We start from the raw sequence: 10,497 nt of genomic DNA, 5'->3' as shown, positions 1-10,497 counted from the left end.
TTCTGTCTTGATCAACCTCACGAAATCAACAGAACACATCAAATAAAACACATTACCATGGCTGCAAATACTCGATACCAGCCCGCTCCACAGCGAGACTCTATCGAGGACCCTCCCTTCACCCAAGAACCGCCGTCTTATCAGGCCACAGCGGATCCGGCCCCACGATCAGAGAACGATAATCTGCCTGATGACTTCAAAGTAAGTAACATCTCATTTTGGTTGACTCTGAAAGCTTCAAATTCTGACGTTATCTTTAGTTCGGTGGTACCGTGGCCGAGGGGACGATCGATATCCGTATGCAATTCGTTCGCAAGGTCTACTCCATCCTGTAAGTCTAGACTTTCTTATTGTTCAATATTAAAACACTCAAGAAACATCTCTAACAGCTGAACTCTTGCAGGACTGCTCAAATTCTCCTCACAACTATCCTCAGCTCTATCTCGTTCTTCAACGCCAGTTACCGAGGCTGGATCCAATCAAATTTCTGGCTCATGATCATCTCTGTCTTCGGTGCCTTGGGCTTCATGCTAGCAACCTACTGGAAGCGCAAGTCTTATCCAGCGAATCTGCTCTTTCTATCTGGATTTACTCTCTTGGAAGCATACTCGATCAGTGTGGCGACATCCTTCTATGATGCGCGAGTCGTTATCCAAGCACTTGTCCTAACTCTGGGCATCTTTGTCGCGCTAACCCTATTTGCATGCCAAACCAAATATGACTTTACTAACTGGATGCCGTATCTATTTGGTGCTTTGTGGTTCATGGTCCTCTTTGGATTTGTGGCGATGTTCATTCCGTTCGGCAGTACTATGGAGATTATTTACGGTGTACTTGGGGCCTTAATTTTCTCCGGCTACATCCTGGTTGATACGCAGCTCGTTATGCGCCACTATCACGTTGAGGAGGAAATCGCTGCTTCCATCTCGCTGTACCTTGATGTGCTGAACCTGTTCATGTCCATCCTGCGCATCTTGAATGCATCTAACAATAACTAAGCAAGCTCCTACTTGTCCTTTTTGCTTGACAAAATCTGCTTGAGCTCAGATAAGTTAAGCTGGCTTGCTTGAACTGAACACTCTTGTGGTGCAAAATTAACATTGAAATGGGGTTTTCAGTTTTCTTTTAATAACTACACGTCGTTTTTTCCTGAATTTTTTCTATTTACAGCTTGATCATGTTCTTATCCTATGTTGATTTTATGTATTCTTTCAAGTCCAAACGTTCATACAATTTTTTTCCCTGCCAAATCAAGTGGTACATTGTGCACAATCTGCCTCAAAACCTTGAGCCCCCTGAAACCTGGCTTTTAAGGTACCTAGGCAGTATAAGTAGGATGAGACCTCAAAAAACCTACCTAGGTAAGTACCTAGGTAGTTTGAGAGCTTTTTACGGTGCTAAATGCAACCTTGGAAGTAATGAATTGGTTCGTAATTACCTAGATAGAGAAGTGGTGAGTTCTTTAACTATCACACATTTTGAACCAAACCAATGTAAATCACAGGCATAATGAAACATATCTCTTTTTAAGTTTATCTACAGAGACAAGACCAATTTCTTCAAAGCCTCGAAGTCAGGTGTACCAAGCCCAGTGACAGGATCCCAGCCCTCAGTAGCATTCCAGTGCGCACCAGGAATGATCAGGGCACCATCGACCTCCTCATCACTCTGAGGGTCAATGCCAGTGCATCCGTACGAGGCGCCACTAGTGATATCGTTCATGGCTTTATATCCCTCAGAATAGAAGAAAGGATTCAAGAATCCCAGAACGGGCTTTCCAGCACGCAGACGGGCATCATTCAGCAGCCCGATGATACCGGCAAAGGCGGGCGAGGCAGCGGAGGTTCCTCCGGACAAGTATTCCTCGCCATAAATGTACACGATATAGCTATAGACTAGGTTAGAAATACTTCCTTTTTTGCCAGATAGGGCGCTAGGAATAGACGTACTCTGGGGTCAAACTGTGGGCAGAAACATCTGGGAATCCACGGCCTGAAAAGTTGGTGTATTGGCCGTAGTACTCCTGGGTCTCGGCGCTGACGTTGGTGAGGTAGTTCTCAACTGCTGAGTCCTGGTACGAGGGGCGAGAGAAGAAGTTTGAGAAACCACCGGAGGAAGCATCCCATGCGTACTCGGGGCTCACGCCGGAAGTGCCGCCAACAGCCGTGATATAGGGGCAGGTGGCTGGAAAGGTGGGGTTGAATTGAGGAGTAATTCCATCAACAGCCTGGCAGGCCGAACCAACACCTGTAAAAGTTAGTTCGTTGGAACTTGAGATTGTTTGGGGCTTAATATTTACCCTCATCACCAGAAGAGTGGAGGATACTGAGACCGCGAATGGTGTTCAGGCCGATCAGGTTACAAACACTCTTGGCATACTTCTCCGGAACGGTCTGCTCATCATCACCATAAGAGTTCGAGATCACCTGTGGCAGCTCAGAGTTGTTCTTGTTGAGGAGATAGTTGTAGTAAATCAGATATGGCTCATTCGAATCGTCTGACTCGGTAGGCTCGTCAGCATCGGGGATGAAAGGACTATAATATCATGTCAGTGATTATCCCAAGGTTATAGAAACTTCTAGTAGAGTGGCATACGCAACACCACCAGTAATGAATTCATGGGTGGGCAATGGGTGTGAGACTGCGGTAATCAGCTGGACGTCCAGATTGGCCTCGCCTGTGTTATCATAGGAGGAAGACTGCTCGTTCACACCGCCGTTGATCAACTCGACAGTGAAGTTGTGCGATGGGATGTCAAAGAGCGCCTCATATTTCGCCAGATCAGAGTATTGAGCTGACTCATCCAAGAAGCTGCCAAAGCCTACACGGCTACCTGAAGATACGTCCGCCTCATATTCACCGATATTGTAGATCTCCTTCAAGCAAGCAGGGGTGATTTCAGTATCGCAAGACGAAGAAATAGTGAGCTTGCGAGCATCTAGCTTCTTCACCTTTTTGGACACACGAGCAGATGTGGTAACCTTACCAAAGAAGACCGTAGGCGAGATGAGATCAATAGAGTCGGTCAGATCGCTAGGAATGGAATACTCGGTTGTCCGTAGCTTCACCGATGATCCCTTCTGATAGTAGGCGAAGGTGGTATTGAGAAGGCTTTCGACCTTCTCGACAGTTCCACTGAAGTGAAGCAGAGAGCCATCCCGAGTTGTATCTGAGATACCAGCGTTTTTCAACCAGCTTACGACAGTGTCATCGCTGACAACGGGGAATTGGGCTTCGACGTCTTCTTTTTCTAGCCACTGTCCATACTCAGCGTTACCTGGAGTAGAAATCTGAAGTAGTTTAGACTCCAACTGATCAATGTTCTCACGGCTCAGAGCAATAGAAAGTGCTATTTTTGAGCTAGATGAAGGCTTTTCCACAAGAGACCACGTGCTGGGGACGCCTGCAGGTAGACTCTCCCAGACCACACCCAGTGCAGGGGCAGCTAGGGTGCATAGCAGCCCGGTATAGATCGTGGCGTGCATTTTAGACGAATGCTTACAATGGACGAAGAGAAATGGAATTTTGGACCGAATCAAAAGCAGAGATGAGCAATCCTACTTATCTAGTCTCATCTAGTACTTCATACCTAGCAGCGTAACAATAAAATATGGGCAGATTGTCGAAGACCCCGCTCTGACCTGATCAGGACGCTACGGAGTATGCTTTTTGACCGACGGAAGTCCACCTCCCCGAGCTAGCCGACGTATGGTGTAGGTTACATCCTCTTCATGGGGAATTTGTTATCAGTAAAGCAAAAAGAACTGGGAAGTATGCTGTGGGTCCAGAGGTAAAAAAAACCAAGCACAATAGGTAGTGAAGAGCAGTACTTGGTTCGTATAATGTTGTAATCATCAAGACATCAATGCTCATTTCCAGGCAAAGAGTCGTTATCGTCGTAAGATGACGATCGCCCTGAAGAGCTTTAATAATCCGCTTGAGTAACGGAGTCCGCCGGGCCCTCCGAGAAGCTTGTCCTTTTCAAGCTTCTGCAAAGTCTCCACGTGATTTGTACCCAGACCAAGATGACTATGACGATGGCCTCTACTGATCTATTGCGCTATATTCCGCGCATCTATAATGCAGGGTTGCGTGCTTGAACACCATAGAGCTTGAGATCTGACTATGCAGACATCTTATGCACCTTTCCCCCTCCATGAAATGATTTTTGCTTAGAAAAAAGGTCTGTAGAACAGTTACTGTAAGATTCGTAAATCTCTCGGGTCCATCCGTAGCGATTCAAGATCTTGCCCTAATCCTTCCAGATTCATGTTCGTGGGAGTTGGTTTTCATATTTGCCACTATTGATATGAAAGGTCAACCAAGTAATCTCACGAACCCCGCATCAAAAGACTAATAATAGCTGAGAACCACAAATTCGTAAAATTAAAATGTATTCCAATACGGAGTAGAACAGATCTGGTCTTCATCTGCCCTATATCAGCTGATACTGGTGATATCATCGAAGTTTATTATGTTATAAAAGAAGCCAAAGTTGGAGGCAAAACGCTTTGTCAAGACGACTGATCTATCACAAAAATCTATACACTCAAAAATTACTGAAATTAACCCTAAGATTACATCCATGCCTTCGTTCAATGACTTCCAGACAATGCTCGACCAACAAGTCGGGATTATGCCGAAAAAGTCATGGTCTCCATCAGGTACTTTGTCTACTACGTAAACAATAGCATTCACTAACGGGAGTAAAGGACGCATAGAAACATCCAAGAAACAAAGAGCCATTCCAGTTAGCTCCCTCCGCTTCCAAGGCGCTGCTTGGGCTACCGCCGGAGGTAGTATCTTCGCTACGTTGACCGGCGTGCAGCGTATCTTTCGAAACTTCCGTGGACTGAGGTATATCTAGCTGACTATCTGAAGTTGTATGCAAATCATTCTAAAAGTCATTCAATGTAATATTCATGAGGATTTATAATCAAAAGATGGCTTAATTAGGCACCATATGACCTATCCATTGATACTTACCTACACAGTAGGTAGGTGCACCGTGGTTGGTATATATGTAGATATTATCTATCAGGTATGATCGTCGATTGGCAGGGCAAGGGAAACAAATAAATACCTAGGTAAGCTCGAGTAGACATTAATTTGTGCCTTTTTGGTGCAAGGGGTTTAGAACTTTAGAACAACAGCTGAATAATATTGGAGCTGAAGGACTAAGAAGAAACCTTTGAAGTTTGTTGATTGCCTCGGGGATAACTATATACAGTAAACCCGGCGATGCTTCTCACGTTTTACCTTAATCTTCATGAGCTTAGAAAGAGCCGATTGGCGAGTACTAGTTTGTATCTAAGCTTTTGAGAAGTGTTTATTCAATTCCCATCATCATTGTAATCATCCATGAATGGATACCCAGTCTGCTATTCAACGAAATTAGGGCAACATACAATTGCGTGTAGCACCCACCAAGCACCCTGCCAATTTCATATTGAGTTTTAGATCGATAATGCCTTCGAATTGTATGATATTTCGAATATCAGGAAGAAAAGGTTCATGAGACAAGATTATGTAGTCTGTCCTCTTTTTAGCTAGAACCATAGGCCTGGGAAAAAAACAGAATTCTAGCAATGGTTCATTGAACCATGACTTGAAACCATCTAGGATTCACCGAAACATGACATCAAGTCACACAGGTCACATAGGCCGGGAAAACATTGAACCTTCCAAGTCATAGAGGGTTGAGAGCGTGGAACAGATCCATGAATCAGAATCAATCTTCCACCTGTGCAGCCACGGGGCCCTGGGTTCCAACCTTGGAAGGTTAGGATGATAGAATGTATATGAAGGATATACAATGACACTCACTTAATGTAGGTAGTTGGGTAGATTTGCTCCCTGGTTCAACCACACATTTTTTGTATCACTTCCAAGACTGTCATGGACAATATGTCTCACGATCGTCATTTCTTTATCCCTATTACAGCCAAGTTTCGTGGACTTTCACTATAGTCAAACACCGGCTCAACCCAACACTCCTTCACAGAGTCCTGTTCACGCAGGAACTGCCACCGATCCACAACAACAACAGCCTCAACAACCTGGGCACTAAAAGCCATCAAGCTCCACACAAGACTAAGATTTTTCCTTGCATAGAGATAATCGGTCTCATACCGCAGAATCTCCTCATCAGTCAATGTAGCAATATGCGCCTGGACCTTGGGGCCATTATAAGGATCCCTAGCCATCTTGATTGTAGCAGCACGTACATAAGCATTGAAAGACTTGAAAGCAGCTTTAGGCAAAGCTCCAATAATGACAGGTTTGGACTCAGAGTCTGACTGGGCGTCCTGTATGAGACCAGGCTTGGGCATGACGCCTTTATCAACGAGGATTCGTTGGAGTAGAGAACGGAAGAAATGACGGGTGAAGAACCCTTCACTGTCGTCGTGGCCCCAGTTGTAGGGGGCTTGTACGGCTAGTGTCCGTGCTGTGATGTTGAGTTTTATCCCTTTTCCAGTCGGGGTTTGGTAGTCCTCGTAGTGTTTTGATATAGGGAATCCGTGCGGGTCGTATGATGTGCTTGTTTCTTGGAGTCGGGGGTGCAGTGATCGGAGAGTGGGGAGCTTGTATGTGGCTGGGCCGAGACGTTCCGTCAAGAGGTTGTAGCAGCAGCCTATCATGGCGACTGCCACGACAGAGGGGTTTAGAATCAAAGATCGTACACCGTGGTGAACGAGGTTTCCACATGAGTGTAGAGAGACAACCATTACTCTTGCATCAGTCTGTGGCTTTGCGTCGAGCTGGGCTGGTGTGGATGTGGATATCTTGTCTGTATCATCTCCATCCAGTGACGGCTTGACGACATGGTCTATGATGGGTTCTAAATAGCCATCTCGAATTTCGTGTTCGATGTAACTAATAGTACCTCGGCTATCGATCTCTGACTCGGCTTTTTCTCGCCGTGTGTTTCTTGGGAGTGGCCTAGACAGCTCGTCAGGCTCCAGGCTGATTTCTCCCAACATCTTGAACATAGTGACATCTTCAATGACTTTATCGGTTGCCAGCAATGGCATGTCTTCAGAGACATGCGAAGTTTGTGATGTTGTAGTCTCCGCCGTGTCAGCAGCAATTTCCGGAGTCTCATTACAGGGATCACATGGCTTCTTGCGGTTGTGCACAAAGACAGTCTTTGGTACTTTCTTTGCAAGCTTGGCTTGGACGTCCATGCCTTTAGCACCGTTGATATATTGGTGCTGTCGCTCAATAGCGATAATATGCTTATGATACGGCGAGCTGGCCAACGTTCGCCCAAGATAATTTTGTCCAGAGCCTAGATCCACAATATGGGATACTGGTTCTCCACGACTCTCATTGACAGTGTCGGATAGAGAAGAGACGTAATGAGAGAAGTATTCGACCTCGTGTACTTTTTTTCGATTCATGCCTACAGCAACATGTCTTGGCAACTGGCTTTTCATCGAGGGAGGAAAGTCTCGCCGAAGTGTCAATCGCTGCACATTAAAAATGTAGTCCAAGAGGGATTGAGGAGGGAATGCGCCTCCTTTCCAAGTACGGCCATCTGCGTCTGGCTCAGGCTCGGAGCTTCGTAAGGGTTCAATGTCTTCCCGTAAGAGTAGGAAGATGATATCCTGGGTGTCATGCTCTTTGAAGAAGACCCGCCAATCCTCTGGCAAAAGAGTTGTAAATACATCAGGCTCGCTAGTCAAAAAGTCGAGGATATGTACGCCGCCGCATACATTGATGAAGAGCTCCGATGTAGTAGAGAAGGAAAGTAGAGCCTCAATGTAGGCATCGGGATCATCCCACTCCTCGGAGATGGGAAGAGGAGAGTTACGAGCCATGCAAGGGCTTTGAAAATGACCGTCAACCTTGGAATTAGCTCGAGAAAACAGCCCTAGATAAATCTTCCTGTTCTTTTTTCCAATTTTTGTTGCGAAATCTGCTGAGTCATCTTGAAGTAGAACAAGCCATGATTAGGAGCATAGACGATTGAGAAACCTGCGTAAGCGCTATGCAAATAAGTCTTATTTTTCGTGTAATTTTCACTTTTGAAATTCAATATTAGTAGCCTAACAATGCTCTATCAGCGTTGTATTAAGTTTTGTTATTTTTTGAAGTCGAGTCAGGTGACATTTAGAAGCTAAGCTGCCAACAGGTCCTACTAACTAATACTACATCACTACGGATACCCAAACACCAACCCCAGATTCTCATCAATAACAGCAGCTATGGAGCACACAGATCCCTTCCTACAAGTCCAAGCGTAATTATATTCTAAAATACAACTCAGAAGCGGCTCTTATCCCGGAAACTAACTCATAAATAGTGACGTCCTGTCAACGCTCCAAACCAGCCGTCCGCTATTCTCCTCATACATCCGCATCCGATCTCTCGCAAAATCACCCTCAAATCCAGAACTGCAACAATCCCGCTCAGAGCTCGAAGCCACTTTAACAGAGCTGACAGCCGACCTCGATGACCTGGTTGAGAGCGTGCGCGCGATCGAGCAGGACCCGTACCGGTTCGGTCTAGAGTTAGAAGAGGTACAGCGACGACGAGAACTAGTCGAAGATGTCGGGGCCGAAATCGAACAAATGCGCCAGGAGCTATTGCAGACTGTTTCTGACGCTGATTCCGAGCTACCTAATCCGACGGAGTTTGATGCCACGTTGTTGGAGGAGGAGCAACTTAATCCTGGTGTTCGCGGTGGTGGTGATGACTACTACGCTTCTATGGAACAGCAACGCCAGCATGAGCTTATGCATGAGCAGGATGAACAGCTAGATGGCGTGTTTCGGACTGTGGGGAATTTGCGACAGCAAGCGAATGATATGGGTCGCGAGTTGGAAGACCAAGCTGTTATGATTGACGAAGTTGATACGCTGGCCGATCGGGTGGGTGGCAAGCTGCAGAATGGCATGGCGCGGATCAGACACGTTGTCCGTCAGAACGAGGGTAAGAAGGTCTACACAGGAACTGAATCAAACCAAGCTAATATTTTTTTTTTGCCTGGTAAATCTAGATACATGGTCCTCCTTTTGCATCGCAGCCCTCATCTTCGCGCTCGTCATATTATTAATTCTCGTTATTGCACTGTGAATATACATCAATGGGGCCGCCAGACTCCCATATTACACGGAGCAAGACCTTTTATGGCAGGCGGCATTTTCCGAACATAATTTAGTTACCGCCACGGGCCTTCTTGCGAGGGTGCGACTCCTCATCCTCATCTTCCTCCTCGATATCTTCCATCTCGTCAAAGTCGAGGTCCTCGAGGTCGCCGAGCTCGAAAGACTGAACATAGTACTTCATGGCATCGTCCCAGAGGTCCTCGGCAAGGGCAATGGCGACATCTTCGCAGTCAGGGAAGGCCTCAGCGCTTTCCAGGTCGTTGGTGAGCTCATCGTCTTCATCATCTTCCTCGTCATCGTCGACGGGCTCGCCCTTTTGGATCTTGGCCCAGCGCTCCTCGCCAAACTTTTCAGCTTCCTTGGACTGCTCAGCGGTGACATCACGGCCGCGGTAACCGAAGAAGTTGAAGAAACTGATACCGTAAGGAGACTGGTCCAGCTCCTCATCTTCCTCTAGGCCCTCGGCTTCAGCCTCGGCAACGTCAATCTTCTGGATCAGCTTCTCGTACTCGGGCAGCTTGATGCGCTCTCCGCCCTTCTTCTCGGCATCGAAAAGATCGCAGGTAGCATCGAGCAATCCCTTAGTAACATCCTTGTCCTTCTTCCAGTTGATGCGGACAGGCTCAGAGACAAGTCCCTCCCAGAGCTTGGACTTGCCGCTAGCAGTCTTGGTGACCTGCTGGCGCCAGTAGAATTCCTTGACAAGCTTCTTGTCCTCGAAGAAAGAGTTGTTCTCGTCAAACTCGAAGATGAAACGCAAGCTACGGGGCTCGCCCTCTCCCTTCTCGTTGATCTCGAAGCGCTCAACGGTGAAGCCCTTCAGGGACTCGCCCAGAACGCCGGCGTCGGAGGGAAGAATGTACTCGTCGATTTCAGCAGGGGCAGAGGAGAAAACGCGGATCCAGAAGTCAGCCTTGACCTCGGGGATGTTAATAATCTCATTGCGCTTCTCGAAGAGAGGGGCCTTGACAGGGATTGAGCGGCGCACTAAATAGAAACGAAGAACAATTAGCAGTAAACTTTTCAAATCCTGACAAAAACTTCGTGCTGTAAAGAAGTCTGTAAAATTCTAACTGCTAGCAGGATTGTCATGCAGGCGGTGTAGTTGGCGAACATACTCTGGTCAACTTCTGAGCGAAGGAACTCCTCTTGGAGGTAGGCAATCTTCTTCTGAGCCTCATCGGGGATGGAAGGGAACGAAACACGCTCAAGGAGCGACTTATCGGCGTTGTCAGACATGGTGACTGATAGAGGTGGCGTAAATAAATAATTGAAATAGAGCCTTTGAAATGAAAAAAGTAATTCGAGAATCGATAGTTGGGTAAAGGAGAATGAGAAAGGGAGGAAACAGGAAATAGATGACGCGACTTCAAAAAGTAGGCAA

At 46.6% G+C, this 10,497-nt stretch overlaps 5 protein-coding genes across 5 annotated transcripts; 2 read left to right on the top strand and 3 right to left on the bottom strand.

Annotated features, from left to right (window-relative positions):
- Positions 1–57: 57 nt before the first annotated feature.
- On the top strand, positions 58–998 carry N7495_001142 (Bax inhibitor-1 family protein; the record flags this gene model as incomplete). Its single annotated transcript, XM_057203812.1, has 3 exons — positions 58–201; positions 261–331; positions 404–998. 3 exons carry the CDS (start codon positions 58–60, stop codon positions 996–998), a joined length of 810 nt encoding a protein of 269 aa, XP_057067885.1.
- A 538-nt stretch (positions 999–1,536) lies between these two features.
- N7495_001141 (S53 family peptidase) lies at positions 1,537–3,485 on the bottom strand (the record flags this gene model as incomplete). Its single annotated transcript, XM_057203811.1, has 4 exons — positions 1,537–1,888; positions 1,950–2,247; positions 2,300–2,535; positions 2,596–3,485. 4 exons carry the CDS (start codon positions 3,483–3,485, stop codon positions 1,537–1,539), a joined length of 1,776 nt encoding a protein of 591 aa, XP_057067884.1.
- A 2,436-nt stretch (positions 3,486–5,921) lies between these two features.
- Positions 5,922–7,823, bottom strand: N7495_001140 (uncharacterized protein; the record flags this gene model as incomplete). Its single annotated transcript, XM_057203810.1, has 1 exon — positions 5,922–7,823. One exon carries the CDS (start codon positions 7,821–7,823, stop codon positions 5,922–5,924), a length of 1,902 nt encoding a protein of 633 aa, XP_057067883.1.
- Positions 7,824–8,210: 387 nt separating this feature from the next.
- Positions 8,211–9,081, top strand: N7495_001139 (SNARE domain protein; the record flags this gene model as incomplete). Its single annotated transcript, XM_057203809.1, has 3 exons — positions 8,211–8,245; positions 8,309–8,937; positions 9,005–9,081. The coding sequence occupies 3 exons, from the start codon at positions 8,211–8,213 to the stop codon at positions 9,079–9,081; spliced, it is 741 nt and encodes a 246-aa protein (XP_057067882.1).
- An 81-nt stretch (positions 9,082–9,162) lies between these two features.
- Positions 9,163–10,352, bottom strand: N7495_001138 (histone chaperone napB; the record flags this gene model as incomplete). The annotated part of the gene is made up of 2 exons (XM_057203808.1): positions 9,163–10,100; positions 10,232–10,352. 2 exons carry the CDS (start codon positions 10,350–10,352, stop codon positions 9,163–9,165), a joined length of 1,059 nt encoding a protein of 352 aa, XP_057067881.1.
- Between the last annotated feature and the right edge of the window lie 145 nt (positions 10,353–10,497).

The sequence above is a fragment of the Penicillium taxi genome (assembly GCF_028828555.1).
Source record: "Penicillium taxi strain IBT 34144 chromosome Unknown utg000001l_segment0_segment0, whole genome shotgun sequence".
NCBI lineage: Eukaryota > Fungi > Ascomycota > Eurotiomycetes > Eurotiales > Aspergillaceae > Penicillium > Penicillium taxi.
The sequence above is the reverse complement of the archived record's forward strand: the minus strand, read 5'-3'. Positions and strand labels throughout refer to the sequence as shown.